The 20,846-nt window shown below is 36.0% G+C and overlaps 3 protein-coding genes across 10 annotated transcripts in view; 1 reads left to right on the top strand and 2 right to left on the bottom strand.

Moving 5' to 3' along the window:
- Shawl (Shaw-like) overlaps positions 1 to 20,846 on the bottom strand; it is a 103,649-nt gene that overhangs the window by 21,021 nt on the left and 61,782 nt on the right. For 4 of the 8 annotated variants that reach the window (XR_004304510.2, XR_004304509.2, XR_004304511.2 and 1 more), the window contains 3 exons: positions 18,540 to 18,644; positions 17,468 to 18,069; positions 9,756 to 9,887 (listed from right to left, as the gene is read on the bottom strand). Coding sequence is in view for 1 of the 8 variants with exons in the window: in XM_032437974.2 (XP_032293865.1) it covers positions 17,501 to 18,069; positions 18,540 to 18,644 (674 nt within the window). In the remaining 7 variants the exon portion in view is untranslated. Of the gene's footprint in view, positions 1 to 9,755; positions 9,888 to 14,211; positions 15,687 to 17,467; positions 18,070 to 18,539; positions 18,645 to 20,846 lie in introns of those variants that run through there. The other 4 variants (XM_032437974.2, XR_011416645.1, XR_004304512.2 and 1 more) reach the window with 4 other exon arrangements.
- On the bottom strand, positions 4,980 to 6,804 carry LOC6634112 (fibrinogen-like protein A). Its single transcript, XM_002057844.4, has 2 exons — positions 6,664 to 6,804; positions 4,980 to 6,607 (listed from the first exon to the last, which is right to left on the bottom strand). The coding sequence occupies exons 1-2, from the start codon at positions 6,745 to 6,747 to the stop codon at positions 5,651 to 5,653; spliced, it is 1,041 nt and encodes a 346-aa protein (XP_002057880.4). The 5' UTR covers positions 6,748 to 6,804; the 3' UTR covers positions 4,980 to 5,650.
- On the top strand, positions 9,902 to 11,145 carry LOC6634111 (uncharacterized). Its single transcript, XM_002057843.4, has one exon. The coding sequence runs from the start codon at positions 10,049 to 10,051 to the stop codon at positions 10,688 to 10,690; it is 642 nt and encodes a 213-aa protein (XP_002057879.1). The 5' UTR covers positions 9,902 to 10,048; the 3' UTR covers positions 10,691 to 11,145.

The raw sequence follows: 20,846 nt of genomic DNA on the forward strand, positions 1-20,846 counted from the left end.
TGATAAGGCTAGGTTTGATAAAAATAAAGCAAAAATTGTAAAATATAAGCTTGGTGATCATGTCCTACTCAAGAGGGAAGAACGAAATCAAACGAAGTTAGATCCCAAGTTTAAGGGACCTTTTGAGATAATCGAAATACTTGATGGAGACAGATATTTATTAAAGTCATTGACGAGTAAGCGCACGTTTAAGTATGCACATGAGTATTTGCGAGCTTTTCCAAGCAACAATGTATCGGAGGAGTTGATAGATTTGAGAGATGATGAGTGTGACAATGTTGAGGACATTGCTCAAGACACTGTGGCACTAAGAGAGAGTGCGGTTGGGCTCATACACGATGGCTAAGACCGCACCATAATACTCACGCCGTGCACAAGTGCTCGATCATGGCGTGCTGAAGCGGGTGATATTATGGCGGGGGTCAGAGGTTGAAAGACCTGTATGGATCCGCTCCATATTATCGTTGCTGGGCAGCAAGAGCCTATAGACGTGTGATGACAGAACAACAACAAAAAAAAAAAAAAAAAAAAAAAAAAAAAAAAAAAAATAAAAAAAAATAAAACCTACAATGACCGATGATACTGCTGTTTGTAAAGCTATTCTTAAAGTAAAGTAATGACTAATAAATTTTACCCAACAATTTTGACTATGGCATGATCTAAGCGAAATGTACACACGAGGACGTGTGAAATGTCAGGAAGGCCGTGTCGTGTATCCAATAAATTATTGTGAGTATTATTTTGAATGCTAACGATTAAGTGTTAGTAAGAATCAGAGAATTTGACAGAAGGTACTGCTATTTAACATAACTGTCCTACTTGTATTAGGGTTGCTACTGAAAGCATGGTGTGAGACAAAAAAAGATAGTCTCTGCCGAGCATGGCCCGAGTGTGTTGTATAACGTCCAGTTTGCTATAGTGTTGAATGTTCACTAACAGTACTAAAAGTCAGAGAAGAATATAGAATGACAAGAGCATGAGTAGTATGCTCGAGGACGATGAAAATTATTCATTCTAAAAGTGGAAGTCATAGAGAACAGACGTGCTCGCTCCTAAAAATATAATTATTTTGTGACTATAACGACACTCGGGACTTGCTGTACTGCCAGTATGCCTAATTGCAAAGAAAGTGATTTCTCTGTTCCGACATATATATATCTGTACATATATATATCGGTATCTGTGTAACTGTAACATGATGCGCCTTGTTATCCCAGGCATTAAACTGTTTGAGCACGCCCATACACCCATGCACACGCACACAAAAGCATAGCCTGAAGCAATGAGCCAGCCTATTCAGTAGATAACAATGACAAGAACGTCAACAGGGGATCAGATACTTAAATACACACAACCATTAGCTGTCATTGACGACGCACAAATAGCCAAGCCAAGTGCAAGGTTTAATATTTTATAGTCCATTAGCTGTCGGAAAATTCTTAATCCCTTTAAGAGCCGCTTCAATAAAGATATAAGTTATACAGCTTAGCAAAAATATTCCGTCTACCGTTCTTGTATATATTCGTGCACTCCTAACTCAAATTAAAAAGAATATGCCAGAAATGTGCAGGTTTGCCATCGTTTTAATCGAATCCAGAATATATAGAAATTTAATTGTGACAAACTGGAAAATAAATAAGTACCTTAAAGTTGGAAGTAGCCGACTGTGAGATACTCTTTTACAGAATTTAAAAAATATGGAGGGTAATTATTTTATACATTTTAATACATTTGCTAACTAACAAAATAAGGCTTTTGTGGGGCTATAATTAAAACGCGTTGTCTAATACATAACATCGGTCAAACTCGCGTTAAAAGTAAACAAACCCAAGAGTATACTTTTCCTTACATTGGGAAGTGAGGTACGAAAATGAAATAAATTTATTATCAGAGTTAGTAGAGGATAATACACTTATGTGTTGGTGAAATATATGTAATATAAATAACTGCAGAAGGCAACTCAACTTGCGGAATGGCTCTAACAGCTCGCATATTAACTGGAAAGTGCCCGATTTCTGCTTCAGAGAACTGCTGCTCAGTCGTTTGACAAGAGGTGTGTTCACAGTTGAAAATTGTTCGGGCATGAAATATTTTATTACCCCTATAAATCTTATTTATGTATGTTGCCAAAAAGAGAAAAAAAAATATAACGAAAAGGAATGAACTTTCTAAAGGCGCCTTGGCTTAGATACCCTAGAAGAAGTTAATTAAACATTTATTTAAACTCATTTCATAATATTATATTAGTTTAAATTTATCTACTCTGCATTTTATCTTTGTGTTACTTTCAGCTAATTTTCTGAAATATTTAATTTTATAAATTTATTTAATATGAGCATAAAGTAAAAACTTAGGTTTTAAGTAGAAACAAGGAGATTAATCAGATGAACGGGTCGGTTCAGCTAATCGTTCTGATCGGAAATATATCTTTAAGAAGCTAACAAATTTTGTAAATAAAAGCGAAATTCCGTTAAACTGAAAAGGCAACATTACAAAGCGCAGATTCAAAATCCTAACGCCCCTTAAAAAGACATTTAGCCTGACGTCAAAAGGGGTAAGAGATGTCGAGTGGTGCCGAGTTATTGGCACAATGACTTAGCTTGTGTTTTTATTGGCAAAAATCAAACCAAGAAATTCGATTTAACCTAATCGAATCTTTGGCACCGTGGAGCGTAATTTAATTCAAGCAGCTAGACACTTTTGTCAATATGTCGCCTCTTTCAGACAAGCACAAGAATAACAACAACAACAACAATAAACGAAAAATAAATAAAAATACAAGAAAACAAGAATAAGAACAGGAGCAAAGCCAACGCTAAAGTTACGACAAACGACGGCAAAAGAGAAAACAATGCTAAATTGAAAGGTAAATGTGAAAATCGTGTTTTAAATGTTTGAATGTCAGGTGCAGCCAAACCAGGGACAAACAGCTGAAATCTGAAGGCTGAGCAACGCTCTCAACTGGGGCCCGAGGACTACAACACGGGCAACTGGAGAGGGGGCCTAGGGCTGGAGGGGTAGCTTTTAAGACTAGCAACTGGCTGGCACTTTGGCATTTATCAAGTCTGTGCAGCTGACAACTATTAAAATTTTGTTGGCCCAGCTAATTGAAATGTTTGAGCCGGGCAACGTGGCGAATGCGCAATCGGAAAATGTCACGGCTGCCAAAAGAGCGACGGAAAGAGAGCGCGCGATTTCTCCAACTATTCCTCTTTGCACATATGTGCACATCTTATTAACCGCATTTAAGTACATGGCTGAAAAGTCCTATATGAGCATGAACTAGCCGCGGGGAGTCGAATATTCAATACTCTTATATAAATAATATAGACAATTTAATTATTGAATAATCATACTAATAATAATAATAATAAAAATAATAATAATAATAATAATTATAATAATAAAAATAATAATAATAATAATAATAATAATAATAATAAAAATAATAATGATAATGATAATAATAATAATAATTATATAATTATAAAGAGGTATTTAAACGATTCGATAAACTTAATGGACTTATGTTATTTATTCCTCTTGCGGTCGTTTTTTGTGTTTATCCATAAATCAATTTCCCATTACCCAGCGTTTGACTTTTAAAATTTACTGAACTCATGTGCTAGATAAACTTTGCATAGATGCGGCAGTTATTTAACCAAATCTGTAACTGAACTCTGCCCAATGTATTTTTAAAGCCTTTTCTCTTCACTGTTGACTCTGCTATCAAAGCCAATGTTTGGAGCAGCTGCAATTGTTACACAAATTTGGTGCTCATGAGTGTGAAAATGTGTTTAAATGCAAATTTTCCTCATGCAACACACCCGTCCCATCCTTCACCCTTGGCCAGTGCATTGCCCCTACACACCCCTTGCGGTACTACACACGCCCATAAATTATGCATGGGGCTTTTGGGACCTGGGTGTCATCATCGGCATCGTCATCATTGTTCGGCTTGTGGCTGACCGTCGCTCTTTATCTTTGTTTGGGTAGAAGAGGAGGCAGGTGCCGTGGAATGCTTTGTTGTTGTTAGGTGCTGCTGGCGAAGTGTTTGTTATTGTTTTTCTAATAGCTGAAAGCGTTGACTTTGCTTATGTAGGGACCCTGCCCTTATAATATGCAGCACACACCAACGGATAAAAATGAGATGCCAAGCATTGTTGCAACTGCGACTGCAACTGCGGATGCGACAGCTGTCACGACGTGCATTTCCATGTCAAAACATGACACAGCCTTTAGCGGAAAGGTAGACCAAAAGAAAAATAGGGTCAAACATGGAAATACATTCGAAATTTTGCTCGTCGCGTGTCAACATATAACTCGATTAGTAAATGTATTTGTATTAACCACTCCTTTAACTATTCTTAACTAACCTGTAATTTAATTGTATATTTTAATGATGACATTTAATGATGTAATAACAAATTTGCAAACAAATTAACATAGGAAATCAATTTTACTGTTAAAATTTAAAGTTGGCCTAATGCGATTGCAGTGTTGTACCCCAAATGTACCCCGTCTACTAATCCCGCAAGACCTTCCAGACGATTTCTTATTCAAATTTATGCAAATAGAGCTGTCACGAACCCTGTCAGAACCTCAACCGCAACCACTGTGCTCGGCCCTGCTCTGCACCCGGTTGTATGCAATGATGCCGACGACAGCGCATTTGGCATGCGACAATTAGCGTGATTTTTAGCGGGCACAGGATGCGCCAGAAAAACACGAAAGTTTCAAATCGCCAGTCGAAGTCGAAGACCGAATACCCTTTTATGTTCCATCGAGTTTATGACAGCAGAAGTCGATCACATTAATAATAAATTCAACTTATTGCAAAGGGAAATCGAACTAATGTATCTGTAAATCTGGCATTCATAAAAACAAAACTGAGAAATTAATAGTATACAATTCAAAGGATCGTCCAATGAAGCTACAGAAGTAGGTCCATCTACTTATTTACAATAAAATAAACAATAATCAAGACTATTTGACATATTTTATCTATTTCTCTTATCAAGAATGCACTTTTTTCTTTAGGAATCAAATTATTTAGACTCTAATGCGTAACATATGATATAACAAGATGAAAGTACTCGATGTGAGGGCAACATTGAAACCTCAACGACAAAGTCAACGTCGCCGCCAGTTGGTTCGCCATTTGTATGCGCTGCACAAAAAATGCACGAATTCAATTTGTCTCGAGGGCGGCAGCTTGAGACGCGGCACAAGTATAGCCAAACGGAACTGCACCAAAAAAGGTGGGGAAACGCAACCGGAAGTGATGGCCACCTTTGACAAGCCTCGATAGAAGCTCAACAGATCACGTAGAATGCGAATGAGACCACATCGTGTGCAGCATCCAGTAGATGACACCCAACATTGTTGTTACCTTATCCAGTTATCAGTTGCTACTGTCGGTGTCATTGCTGTTGTTGTTGTTGTTGTTGTCGTTGTTGTACTTGCAACTGTTTCTGTCAACCTGTCGTGAGTCGGAAAATGGGCACATTTCAGGCAAAGGTACAACTTTTCATGGGGAAAGTTTTATGCGCACGATTTGACAAGACAAGTATCTCTCTCTCTCTCTCTCTCTCTCTCTCTATCTCTTTATACCCTGCACTTATCAAGGTCCAGTCCATCTACTTGTCTGTCAGCAAACACACGATCTTATGAGAGAAATTGGCCGAACAGCACATCTTATCAAAGTTAAATTTTCAGTTTGTTTATTTCGAAAATAATACAAATCATGAGCACAGTTCGCTTTCATCGAAGTATCATTATCATTGTTTTTTGTTGTAAAATTCATGTTTAAATGAATTTTAAAGGCATCACCAGCATTTCCAGAATAAGTTCCAAGTTTTTTTAGCTTGTACGACTCATACTCGTTGCCAATTTGAAAGTGACTATATTTGGCATAACGTGCGTTATTCTCGAAATCCGCAAGGTATACATATAGTTCGTGGGGCTGCGATAAAGTCATATGGTGTAATTTCTCTAGTCCTATGAAGAAATTTCCATGTAAATCACCGAAACCGGCCTTGTATTGGTCCCAGTCGCGATTGAAATCCACGCTTCCATCCACGCGACGCTGAATAACAGTCCATCCGTTGTCGGCCAATTTTGAGTCACAGGGTACAAGGAAGGGCTCTATGTTGGGCACCTTAATCGTATAGATATCTGTCAACTTTCCCAGGCAGCTTGAGGGTAATGTGTTCGCCTTGATTAGGTTTTCAAGCTCTGAACTGATCTTGGATTGCAATAGCTGTATTTCTGAATTTTTCTTATCAATTTGAGAATCTTTTAATTTTATTTCAGATTCCATTTTAGTTATTTGAGCCTCATTTAACGCAAGTTGCTTCTTAATTGTAATCAGAAAATCATTCTGAATTAAAATGGTTTTATTAGATGTGGCGGTTAGATTGTCCTTTTGTCTGATAACCTCCTTTAAGTATGCGATAAGTGCATCTTGATTATCTATTTTCTTTTGTAACTCTGAGAACTGCTCCTCCTTTGCTCTAACAGAGGCGGCATAGCTTAGAAGCGGCTTTACCACTTTATAGCAGTAAAATTCACACTGCAAATCGTTTTCCTTATTGTGTTTCGACGACTGCAGAGAACATTATTAACTTTTAATAAATTCTTTACACTATATAAGGCACATACCCAGCCTTTTGTGAAATGTTTATTTGATTGCACTAAAAATGACATAACAAACACTTCCAATAAAGTATATGTATGTATTTTCATTTTATTTAATCCGAGATTGCCAACCGTTTCACTGCCACAAATCTTTAAGAGTGATAGGTATGTATATAGAATATACTTGCGTCGCCGCTCTGTTATCAGCTTTTGACTTATTATATTTATAAGTATATACAAATTCCAATTGAATACAATTTTTTTTTCAAAACATTGCCCTTCCATCGTGTATTTTGTATCACGCTCAATCTTGAACAAATATATACTGCATCTGAATATTTTTTGAACATTTGATTTAATATATTTTTTCTGTAAAGCTAATCAAGAACTCCAATTAATTGCATGATAGCTGCAAGTCGAGCACATGCATCTAGCACATTCTGACATGTCTTGCGTGCGGTTACAAAAAGTGCCGGAACCGGAAGTTAACTGGCGCTCCGTGTATTCGGTTGTATCTGTGTATGTGTGTACGGGAATGCCGTGCGCGCAACTCTGCTCTGTCTCTTTGTCCATTGAGTGTAATGAGTGTGAAAAGTTCATTAAAATTGCACGTGTGAAATTATGTACACGTACAATACACACACACACACACACACGCACACATGCATACGTGCACTTTTAAGTGCATGACTTGGCTGTTACAATCCCGAGCAAACCTCTTTTCGGATTCGGTTTGAGTTTGGTAGCACAAAAGCGCAAATTATTTTTCGCAGTCAGTTAAAGTTGTGTACACAGTTAATGACTGACGGCATTATAGTCATTATTTTCTCATTAGCTTATATATTATTAAATTACTTTCAATTCTGTAGTATATTGCACGTGCCATTTATAATTCATGTGATTATTTAGTTACGTGTTCTTCAGTGCACTTCACATGCTTTGTTGCAAGAATGTAACTGATGAAAGATTACTTTGAAAACAAATTTAATTTTTTGGCATACACATAATATATTAAAATTTTTTAGGATGAATGCTAAACATTTTGCAATTCTTTAAAGAAAATAAGACTAAAACCAATGAAATTATATATATATTATTATTCAGACTACTTTTATTTAATTAATAATGTGTGTCCTTTGGTCCCTATCCCTTGCTTCTAATCGTTTGATTTCTTGTTTTTACTTATTTATTATATATATTTTTAATATTTATTAATTTAAAAATTATACAACTATCAACTATCTATTCGATTCTAAACGTGAGCTCTTTCGTTAGCGTGTAAACTGTTAATATTCAAAATGATAAAATCGAAATTTAATTGGTAATTATCTTTTTAAAATATTAGTCTATTAAACCAAAGTTTTTTTTTTAAATTTTGTATTTTATTTTAATAAAGATAGACAGCGGGTGTATTTCCTGGCAACCCGTTTAAAAACGCCGCGCACAAATTTGATTGATTTTTCTAAGCGACTGATTTCAATTACACACAATCCCTATATTTTATGCAAGCCCAACAGTTTTCCGATCCCGTCGCACAAACTGTCGTGCACATAGCTCGAACTGTAGCAATTATGGTAATAAATACGTTAGCATTGCCAATTTAACGTGCTGCCTTGCTGCACGTCGCATTCAATAACAAAAGTCACGCGGTGCCACCTTATCGAACCCCAACTGGATTCCCCATCGCTCTGGTCATCAGCCGGGCAACTTGTTGCTTTGCAAATCAACTGGGATTTTCGGTTCACTGGAGAAAATGCCAATAAAAATGGGCAAAAGGAAAAAAAAATAGAGGTGACATCTACTAAACTGTCATTGACACTTACAAATTGAATTCTCAATAGGAATCCCCTTTTAAAGCGGACATCCCCCTCTGCTACACACACCTACACAATTATTAGAGCCGTGCACATGCCAACCCTGACAACGATAATGTTTGATAGGCAGTAAACATCGTATTAAAGGAGATCTTTGATAAATAATGCGGCATGTAAATAACAACAAATCAATTTTTAAATAGACAGCCTGGCAGCCAGACAACCATTGGCCAGAAGCAAACCCAATATCAAGCAGCGACAACAACGAACCCTATTCAAATGCCAGTTACACAGTATATATGGGTGTGAGAGTTTGTGTGTGTGTGTGAGTGTGAACTTGCTGTCGTAGACCTGCCGCTGTCAGTTAGTCAAGCCTGTTGGCCCCATTCCTTAAATACAAGCTTACAGTTTGAGTCAGGTAACAGATAACATGGCTAGATAATTGTTGGCATCTCGGAATTGGCTTCTGCTTGGACGGATCCTTAAATTGATTAATTGCGGTTAATGTTATGTTAATTTGTTGGCACTTTATGTCTGTCTACAGCTTTCCATTAGGCCCATCTGTGTAGTTTGTTAGGTCCTTTAAACAATATCTAAGAGTAAGTCCAGAGCCTTCGTATCTGGCATCAGAATTTAAAAAATAAATAAGTGACTTGAAATTGTGTTCATCAACCGAGCTATTTAAGCCCATAGTAATACAAAGTAATATAATATTTGCATTAGCATATAACTCACTCTATAGAAATTGGAAGAAATGTAGACAAATGTGTTGAGTATAGCCATTAGCTACACCTCGGAGCAATTAGCTAATGCATTCCAAAATAAATTTGGGTAAATAAATTTATTATATTTACGCCTTTAAGGCCCAGCCACAACTAGCAATTTGGGCTTTCAAAGTTTTATAAATTTGTTACAAAAGTATTAATGCGTCGAAAAAGGCACCTCCAAGAGGCCAGATGTGACAACAAAATCATATTTATGATATATAAAGTTTGTGCTTCAAAAAGATTTTAGTAGACACCAATATGCCAAACTAATAGTTGATCTTCGGCAGGCCGAACATTTCTACTCATTATTTTTCTTAAGATTCCCCAAATATATAGATATTTTGAAAACTATATCTAGGGATACTTTAAAATGTCAATAATGAGTATAAGATCGTGAGGGCAACTTAACTGAAGGCTAGAATTCCAAGCAAGTGTAACTAAGCGCATTGATCAAAATATAGATACAAAATATATGCGCATACGTATGTAAATATAGACAGTGCCAATAATATATATATAGCTTATATGTACTTACCCTTCGAAACTGTTGTTTACCCAAATATAGTGCAGCTCTGCCCATAGTCAACAAAAATCCAAAATAAAAATGTTTTTTCTTTTTAATGCAATATGCAATCTATTTTGTATTCCTTTATGTGTCATTAAATTCCTAAAATAAATTAAAAAGTTTACATTGCATAAACATTAAACAAATAGGAAAAAGCAAGCTACAGAATACTGAAAAGGGTTTTATACTTGAGCCAAAGGAAATTCCAAAATTGTTGCTATTTTTATAAAATATAATTTATAAATCTGTTATACATAAATGTAATGGAGACGCTGTCCATTAGCATAGTCGCTTTTTTACAGCTGCTGGGCTACTCTTACTTTATCAAACAGCCGGAGGATCAGTGCTCCCCCTCACCGCCCTTCGGCAGCTGGGTCTTTCTGCTGGCGACACTCTGTTTTCTATGGGACTTGAAAATCTATCCATGTCGCTTTATGCACATGGCCAGGCATTGGCAGCTGCTTGTCGAGATTGTGGGCGGCCTGTTGCTGACCGAGATCGCAACACTGATCGTTTGGTGCGGCGTGGAACGCGTAATCTTCTGGCTCACACAGGAGCTGATTCATCTACTTGACCTTGATGACTGTCTACACGGGCTGCACGAGTACTCGCTGCATAGCCTGACCCCTGTTGCAGTGAGTGGAGCGCTACTGTGGTTCATTATCGAAGCCACCGATACCAAGTATTGCCTGGTCAACTCCGTGCGCAAGATGAGGCGCAACTGGCAACAAATGCTGCGCATGCTGAGAATCGTCTGCCGCATGAACAACAGCGACAGACGCCGCACCCTAAGAGCCTGCAAACTGGCCATGTTTCCGCCCAGACGTGGACGCTGTAAGCAGGAGGAGGAGGATGATGACGAAGAGGGGTTAGGCCTGGATGATGAAGCAGAAGATACCGACTGAATTGGTGGGTCTCCCACTAAACAAATCATGTCCTCGCAATTCCGTGTTGTGTTCTATCTATTTGGAATTTATATTGCGATTGCATATCTCGACACGACTTTTACGCTACACGCAACGGAAATTTACTTTCCTCCAGTCCCATTTGTTGCCCCACGCCCCCCCACCATTTTGGCTATATCTGTAACAATAAATTTCGTTGCACGAACAGAACAAGAACAAAACATGAGAATTTGCGGGTGCTGCCAGTAAAGTTCTCTGACTTCAGAGCTAGGCCTTTAGTTGCCTGCCAAATGTGTGTCACTCGGCGCAAAACGGGTGGGTCGGCAATAGCTGTCCAGTGTGGAGCATATTAATGAGATCCCAAATCCGAGTGGAGAACAATTTAGCATATAAACAAACATACTAAGCTCGTTAACTGTTGAATGCTATTTACAGGGCGGGGCACACGTCCATTTAATAAAATAATCAGTTATGCATCGATTAATTAAATTGGAATTGTAGTGTTTCTGTTATGCCAATAATTTTGGCGAGCTTATACTCATTGATAGAAAAGGAAATTTCAAAAGCAATAAGCCAATAAGCAATAAGAGGAAAATCTGTATTAGATGTGCGCCTGGTGTCAAGTAAACTCATGCAGACTTAAATATAATTTGGTAAGGACGTACTGTAGACGATTTGATTAGATTCAACTGCTATGGAATGGAAAATGAATGGAAATCTGGCTCTTAATTTTTCTTTTTTCAGTTTATATTTTTCGTTGCAAAATTTCGAAGAAATAATAATAACATATGCGAAATGAGTGCGTTTCCAGCACTGTATTTCAGTCTATAATTAGACTGGGAAATTGAGTAGAAAATGGGGGCACAACAAAATATAATATTGATGAAAATCTTTAATATCCTATTAAAATTATCAAGTCTTATTAAATATTCAATCTTCGTTTTGGGTACTTGTTGAAAAGCCTGTTGTTAATGTAAGTAACTTTTACTATAAAGTTATGCTTCAAAAACATTGCTAAATACCGATCAAGCCGGTCAATATACTGAGTATAAAATTACTATATATAAATTAATCTTTTGTGAAAGTTGTTTTTCTTATGTTTTATTTATCCCAAGCTTGACCAGCTGACGAAAACACTTCATATTATTTAATCCAACAGTTGGTAGACAAATAAAAACCATCTGCCGCTGCCGCTGCCGTTGTTGTTATTGTTATTGTGGGTTTTGCGCCTGTAACGTTCAATCATCGTCAATCATCGTTAGAGCACATGGCAATAGAAAAAAGTGTGGTCGCTGCACAACACTTGGAAACAATCGCGAAATAAGTAAAAAAAAAAAAAAGAACATTCACAGATTGTATTGCATTTCCAAGCAGGACAGGCGTAAGCACAGGCTACATCTGCTAACTTTGATTACTCGACTAACTTTCACTGGAAAAACAATTCATTTGATTAGCTTGGGCACGTAGCTGACGAATAAATAAAAAACTGGCTGTGTGAAGATTTATTGAGTCAAGTATGATTTAACGGCTTACATTTGACCCTGCATTTTGTTACGCCTACTCAGCTTGATTCTAGATACTGCGCATCTTTGCGAATTAGGCGGAAATTTTCACTGGCTCTCAAGCATTTTCGAAATTTTCTCAAGAAAAATTGGTCAATGTTTGACAAGGCTTAAAATCATGTCCTTAAACAGAAACAAAGCGACTGTGATATTATTTCAAATAGGGTTAAATTTGAGAACTCTCCAGTTCGTTTTTTTCGTACAAAATAAAGTATTTTATTTCTATACAAACAGGGTACAAATTTTATTAATGTGAAACATTATATGAATCACTAATAAATATTCATTTAAAAAATACCTCTTTTGTATCCAAGGACGAAGCTATGAATGTTACTAGAAAACATTCCCTTTATTTGCAGCTAATACTTTTTGTTTTTTGTTTTTTATTTTTTAATATCCTGTACCCATGGAAAATGGGTAAGGAAAGGGGTATAATGGTTAGAGGATGAGCTGAAACGTATAATACAAAATTTGGCATAGTTTTAAGAGCTTAAGGGATATTTCTATTTTTGGAAACTTCCCCTATCCCCCACCATAACACAAAAAAGAAGTATATTTTAAATATAGATCCTTGTGATTAGGTATATAGACGCATTTGAATGCCACCTATGCACTTAACATAAAATATATTATAATCAAATTGGTGTATACTTGACTTGCAGAATTCCAACCGCGCCGCTAAGAACAGTATTTAAATTTTTTCTTAGCTTATTCATTTTTCAAGTCTATGCTTTGAAAAAAAAAAACCCTCAGGATTCAATTTAAATTTTGTTTAGGTTCAACGTATTGCCTAGCCAAGCCACCTTTTTGTTTACAGTATGCTTGCCTATTTTCTTATTCTTGTACCAAGGGCACACACGCATATTTTCCATGAAATATTAAGCAGCAGGTCGAGATTTCGGCAACCGAAAACCAGAAACATATGCGAATAGGGCTCAAAGTGAATTATGCCAAATAATTTGTCGGCAGGCAGGTGCTGCTCATTTATCTTGTGCTCGCTTTCGAGTCGCCTCTCTCGGCGGTTCTCAGCCGCCTCCAAGCTTAGCACACTCTTGGGGCCACCCAGCCACAGTCACACACATGCACGTACTTTCACATAGATAAGCTTCTCACTTTTCGTATCAGCTTTTTTTTTCTACCTGCCTGGCGGTTTTATGCCTAATGGATTTGCGCTTTGATGTGCAAACGGTTTATACCGTATTAAGCATAACAGTACGTGCGTGTGTATTCATGTGTGTGCTGCAGTCCTCAGCCTATTTTTTCGCCCCCTAAAAATGCGGCGTACATAAATTTGTTGCGGAATGGCCATATGAGGGCTATGTGGCTATAATTTCTAGCCCTTGCTGATTCGTCGTTAATGGCTAAATGGCGGCTGGTGTGTTTGCTTTTAAAATTAACAAGAAATAATGGCCATTGAAAATGCGGAAGATAAGATACCCTTTAAAATACACAAATATAAATGGTTTACATGTCTAGGCATAGTTTTATATCCAACTCTTAAAGAAATTTTAACTTAATGCATTTTAACTTAAGTTCTATGCATATTCAAATGTTACACTTAATAAAACTTTACTTAACTGAAAATAAACTTATGTAAGCTGCACAGACGAGAAATTCGTCTCTGATATTAGATAGCCTTAACCATCTTAACCATAACTTTACCTTTATCTTACGCTTTAATTTTTGACTTATTTTTTAAAAAAAGTACCGCAAATATCTGCACTTCTCGCAAAATGAAAATGCCTTTTTCAAGGAAATAGAAAATAAGGCTGTTTGTTGTTGACAAGGCTTCCCTTTGCGTGCTGTAAGAAAAAAATTGAATTACCTTGTTCCATAGCAAAATTACCATGTGTATGGGTGTACGTGTTTTGGTAGATTGCTGATGAAATTTTGCAGTCCTTGGTTTTGTGTATATTCAAAGAAATTTTATTTTTATTTTTAAAATTGGAAATTTTTTGCTGTCGCACACACACCACAATTTGTTAATTTGTTTAAATATAAATTGTGTTACTGTTAACATTTAAAAGTTTGCTCAAATTGTTGGGCTTTTTGTAAACAATTAATATATATATATATATACACATATATATATATATATCTATATGTATATTGTAATTTAATTTTATTACAATTTGGTAATGGCGTTTTTATTTATGGAAGTACAGTTTTTTGAGTTCTTATCTTCGTGCGTTCAATTAATGCAAATTGTATTTTTTTATCATTATTTTAATAGTTTTTTTTTCAAATACTATATTTTATATTTACATACAGTTTTTAATCCAAAAAGTGGTTATCCTTTATATATTAATTCACCTGGTTTCGATTAAGCTTCATGCTAATGGGGAGGGCAGGTGAATTGTTATATTTATAATTACAGAATTTGTTCAACTGTATTCCTGCTTTCCATTTTGACAAAGTTTGTCGTTTTTCAATTTTTCAAATTAAATTTTGCTATGCAATAACGCAATTAAATTACTTTTCATCATAAGACCAATTATAATTTACATTAACAAAATGTACACAAATGTTTCAATTGAAGAGCCATAGCCAAACTGTAATAATTTCTATATTTTATATTACTTTATATCAGTAATATATGAACGTTGGAGTCTGTTGAATTACTTAAATTAACAAAGAGTAATGGGCTATATAGAACAAAGTATCACTGCTGCTGTTGAAGAGGCTTAAATAAATTTGATACTTCAGTTAACAATATTTATACCATTCATTAATTACGAAAACAATTATCATTTCGTTATATAAATTTCTTATGTTTTAAAATTGATTTTATTGAATTTTAAATAGGTAATAATTAAAATGTTTCTTCATTTTTAACGAGATTCTTGAGCCTTACTAATCATTTGTTTACTTATCTACTTACTATATTTCCTACGACGCATCATTCGATTTGGTTTACATTTATATAAGTATATACTTTCTGCAACTCCTTTAGTTCTTTTATACTCTATCTCTTTGTTTTGTTTTCTCCCAAATTTAGTTTTCGCGTTACATTTCTGCCGTGTTGTCTCTATTTAGTTTATTACACATCAAAAAACTATAAGTATTGGACCAAAAATTACGTTTGAACCTCAGATAAGTTTTAATGGACATGCGCTATTTAAATTTTTCTTGATACCCTGCCCTAAAAATTAAAACAATATTTACAAAAAGTATTCTCTATTTTTTTCTCTTTGACATATTCGATTTCCTATTTATATAAACCACTTTAATTCAGTAAAATGTTAAATAGTCAAAAACTTAAGTCAAATCTGCCGCTTATCAGTCGACCAACTTAATATGTATATATCTGTCTGCAGCCACGCCTGGGTAAAAGCAAGGAATGGGAAAATGTCCTTTTTGGGGTAGAATAAAATTTAGCTTGGCGCCTTGTACTTTTAGCTTTGGCCGCCATTGTGTCGACATTGTATTGTACCCTGTGTCAGTTATAACAGACAAAGATGATATATAAAAGAAGGTTGGTGATATTTCTATATACATATACATATTAATATAACAAAACTAAATTGAAATCTGATTTCATTCAAACTACTCTTTGCTGAAGTGTGCTATAAATGATTGCATTGCGGTCTGTTTTTGCGGCTATCTGTCTGTGCCAAAAACCCTCATCAATTAATAAAATATTTCTAATGTAAATATCTATCTATTATTCAGCTATCTATTAGTGACCCATTCGTGCAGGAAACTAAACGAGAAATAGTTTGAATCAAACAATGATAACTTGATAATGATAATGTAAATGATAATTATAAGGATACTGATTATGATAATGATATTGTTAATGATATTGATAATGATAAGAATAGTAATAGCAATAGTTAAATTATATTAAACTTATTAAAGCTATCAAATTATTTCAAAATGATTTTAAGCAACTGAAGTTCTTAAAAAACTTAAGACAAACACTGTTCGGTATATTTCTTTGAGACGTACTTGAATGGCATTATTTGTACAGGGTATTGTTTTGTTATCTCAGTCTGTTCTAGTAACTCTTACTAGTTATTTGTAAGTTCATTGAAATGGTGGACGTCAATGCGTCAGATAAAAATCCCGATTGACACTCTTTATTCGAACTTTCAGTGAGCGTTCCACTAAAAATCGGACAGAGGAGAGCGCAAAAGATGGAAAAGAAATAGGTGAAGTTTACTCGAGTGTTAAAATTTATAGTTCCATGTTTACAGCTGCCCAAGATTTATACAATGAACACCTTGGCGTGTCAGACACAGTCACTGGAGACCCGATTCGAGAAATAAAGCGGAAAAAGGCAGGGAGCTGGCTTAACAACTATCCCCACCCCAGACAAATAAGTGGACACGTTTATATGGATGATATGTTTGCCTGTGTGCACTGTCCGGCTGTGTGTTTGTCTTGGCATGAAAATAGCCAGTCCCTTGCCGGATGCTTAGATACATATATCTCTGTCAATGACAGTTGTCAACATGACAGTTATAAGGACAACACAAATGTTACGGATGCTCGCCGCCATACTCAAGACATGTTTGGCTATTGACCGAGTCTGGGTCGTTTCCAAAACGTATATTTATTATTATTAAACTTAATTTCCACCAGATGATGGAATATAAAACAGGCAAGCATTTAATATTTTGAACACTCTCGAGTGGTGGGTAATATTTACACATCACGATATGGGGTATATTCAAGGGAAGAAAGAGGAATATATTTCTATTCCATGAAGATTATTAATTTAACACAGTTTAATTCATTGGGAGTTACATGATATCCCTAATACTACTAAAAATAGTAAAAATAGGGAACTGACTGCATACAAAGATATATTATTCTTTGAACCTTCTCCTATATTTTTTCAAGCCGGGAGAGTCAAAATTATATAGGAAGAATGCATAAATTTCATTAAACAGACAGACAGAGTTTTTTCAAAATAATTATCAAGTATGAACTCGTTTAGAATTTTGGAAAAGGAACAAATAAATTATTATTAAAAATGACAAAACGAATATAAAAAATTATCAGTACTTTAAGTATAAAAGATAGCAGTATTAATGTTGGCCACGATATTTAATATTTCTGTGCACCAAATGCCTTTAAAAGCTGAGGGTCTATTACTTTGCAATCATATAGAAAGGGTATATAAGTTAGCGACAAAATGCGGAATATTGTTTACTGGGCATGGCCTGCATATACACAAACACATATGAATGTCAACATTTGTACGTACCTAGCATGGAAATTCCCATTTAATGGCCAAAAATCAATGGGTGGGACCAATGTAAATGCCACCCAAACTGTCACCGCTATCCTCGGCAGTGGCGCTTTCCTGCTCGACTTCCTGATTCGCACAGGAGCCATTGTTATTGCTGGCCTCGTACGTATCACTGTCATCCACCAGGCAGCAATCAGCGCAGTCATCCGTTGAGGAGTTAACCTCATCGCTCAGATCATCAAGAAGCGTAACTTTGGGCGCCTTCAGTTCCTCTGTACAAGCAGCACCAGCGGCACCAGCTACTGAGATTTGGATATTGCAGTTGGTCGACTCCAGACCGCTTGACCTTGATGAGCCCAGGTGCTGATAGTGTTGTGGTATGGGCTGCTGGATGGGCGCATGCGTGTGCGTATGTGTTGCCCGGTAGCTGAGATTCGGTGTGCGCTGCCCCATGCTGGCCATGCCCGGCGGCATTTGTGTGTGCGTCATGCTGATGGTGGGCGGCACATTTAGTACGGTGCCTGCTTTGGGCCCATGGGCATGGCCGGCGTACAGTTGATGCGTATCCGAGGCCAAGTTGTGAGCGGTCAGCTGCAAAGGATGCTGTTCTTTGCGTTCTGTAAATGAAAAGCAGTCGAACGAAACATTGTACTTAATATATGTTGCCACTTTAATTTGCGAGCAGACAATGGCGAAGATACCGACGGAAACGGAAGTGCAAGCGCATGTCAGCGCATTGGGTTATCACCCGGGACAGTGTGCAGGCAGCTGTGTGCCCACTGTGCTAATATTGACCCAAACTGTTATCAGTGGAAACTTTTGCACAGGACACACGAAACGAACCGGCACAGCTGGCCACAATGCAGATGCAGTTGCGGGCAGAGCCCGCCCCCGCCACCGCATAGCCTTCCACTTTTGTGCGGCGCTTTGAAATGGCATTTCAACAATGGCACTGAAAGCATTTGGCCCAAGGGCGCGTATGTGGTTACAAGTGGGTTCAACTATGTTGTCTCCCTCCCCAGCCGCCCGCCTGCTTACACAATTATCTATCAGAAAGTTATGCGGCCTTACGAAATTATCAACTCACCCAGAGGCGCGACAAGTTTCGGCTGTAGAGGCAGCATAAAATCATGTCCAGTGGTTGCCGCTCTCGGCTGTAGACTCTGAACTGCCGGCACGCTTAAGTAGTCCGCTAAAAGGCAACCAGTATAATGTTTAAGTTGTGAGGCCAGAAGTAAACAATGTAACGCCGGACAAAAAGTTAAAGCAAAAGTTAAAAAATGAAAAAAAAAAACGAAATTGCAAACAATCACAAGTCCTTCGTGGCCGTGCGAAAACTTTAAAAAGGCACGCAGGAAATTCTGTACTTTTTTTTTCCTATGTATGTTGTTAAAAGTTTTAAAAAAAAAATCTAAAAGTTATAAAATCAAATTTTTGTTCTCTTTTTGTATACATACACATTATAATTTTCATCAAAAGGCAAAAGTTTTTGCTGGGGAAGTGAAAATGTGCATAATATTTTTCGATAAGTGCGCAATCAAAACTCAAATTTTACTTCAATGTATTTTAAGGACATGCAAAAAATGATTAATGTTATTTATGTTTATTATTTGGAATGCAACATTTAGGTTTACTGCAAAAAAAAATACCAACAAACATTTCATAAATAAAATACTACAAATAGTTATATTATTTGCTTTTTAAGTCTTTCTCTTGCAATATTTTACAACATTTAGTTTATTTTATAAACTTCGTTTCGTAAGAACTTTGATTGCTTACTGCTATTTAATATATTACTTAAATATGAGCCTATTATATTTTCTATTATAAATACTTATATTTCTCTGCAATTTTCCCATTTCAGGCGGCTTTTCGCTAGCCATTAAAAATGCAAGCGTTGGAAAACATGCGCCCAGAAAAGCGCAAACTTGCCAGCAAGTAGTGTGAAAATATTTTACTTGGCAGTTTTTCCAGCAAAAGCAACAATTTAAAATACTCGCAACAAGAAATTACAAAAACTGTTGCTGTGCCGGCCAATAAATACCCTTACATATGCAGGCTTTATTAACAAGCTGTTCTAAACTAAATAAAATCTAAGTGTAATAAAATCGTAAGAATTATAATTTACATATGTTTTCTTGCTACTTGTTAGTCAGTATTTATTTTGATCATGAATTTATATACTTAATGGAGCTGAGCAAGGTTAGTGATATTATTAAAGTACCCGATGTAAGGGTGTAAAAATTAATTTTCGCCGCAGCTGCCAGGCACCATGCACCAAGTGGAGCAGGCAACACGCCCACCAAATGGGCGTAAAAATAAATAGAGGCTTTTCTTCAGAAAAAAAATGGCGCTACACTCTCTCCAACCCTCACTCTTTCTTCAACAGAATGCCTTTAGGTATTTTTTAATGTTGCAATGTCCAGAGCTGATTCTGACGCAATTGCATTTAAATGCTTGTGCGTTGCTTGCATGCAAATATGCACCACTGTGCGCACCACTGTGCCCATAAATATGCTGACGCCCCCGTGTCGCCACAGTTGTAGTGCGTTGCCCATTTTAATGACCACTAGAAGTCGACAGAAACCTTGCCACAGTTTCACGCCCACCAACTATGCCTGCTAATGATTTACTTGCTATTTTTATGCTCTTTGAAGTTCGTGCACAAGAAAGAGGGTCGAGGAGAGCTGTGGAGCAGTCACCTAAGTGAAAGCGCAAGAACTGTGCTTAAAACTTGTGCCAAATACTCCTGGCTGCAGCACGTACTACGGTATTTTCCGGTCACAGCGAAATCAAATTTTTCACAGCTCTCGCACAGAGCGCAACACATTTTAGAAATCTGCAGGAAGTGCCAGCAGGAAAAGGAAGTGGGTGCGGCTATTACGTTTGAAGATGTTAAAATTATTAAATTACAGTTCAGGTTTAGCTTAAATTTGAATAAGTCAAGAGTGGGAAGATTAGCTAGAAATGTCATAGAATAATTTTTAATCAAGTAACTGGAATAAAATTAATTATAATAATAATAATAATAATAATAATATTAATAAAAATAATAGTAATAATAATAATAATAATAATAATAATAATAATAATAATAATAATAATAATAATAATAATAATAATAATAATAATAATAATAATAATAATAATAATAATAATAATAATAATAATAATCATAATAATAATAATAATAATAATAATAATAATAAAAGATATATAAATATAATAATAATAATTATAAAAATAATAATAATAATAATGAAAGTAACAATACTTATTATATCGTTTGTTTTGACAACCAGCTTAAAGATATGTACTGAGTGTCATTACTTTGAAACTTTGACAACATTCAAGACTTGTCAAATGGTACATTTTACATATGGATTTACCATAG

Source organism: Drosophila virilis, chromosome 4 (assembly GCF_030788295.1).
Source record: "Drosophila virilis strain 15010-1051.87 chromosome 4, Dvir_AGI_RSII-ME, whole genome shotgun sequence".
In the NCBI taxonomy this organism is placed as follows: domain Eukaryota; kingdom Metazoa; phylum Arthropoda; class Insecta; order Diptera; family Drosophilidae; genus Drosophila; species Drosophila virilis.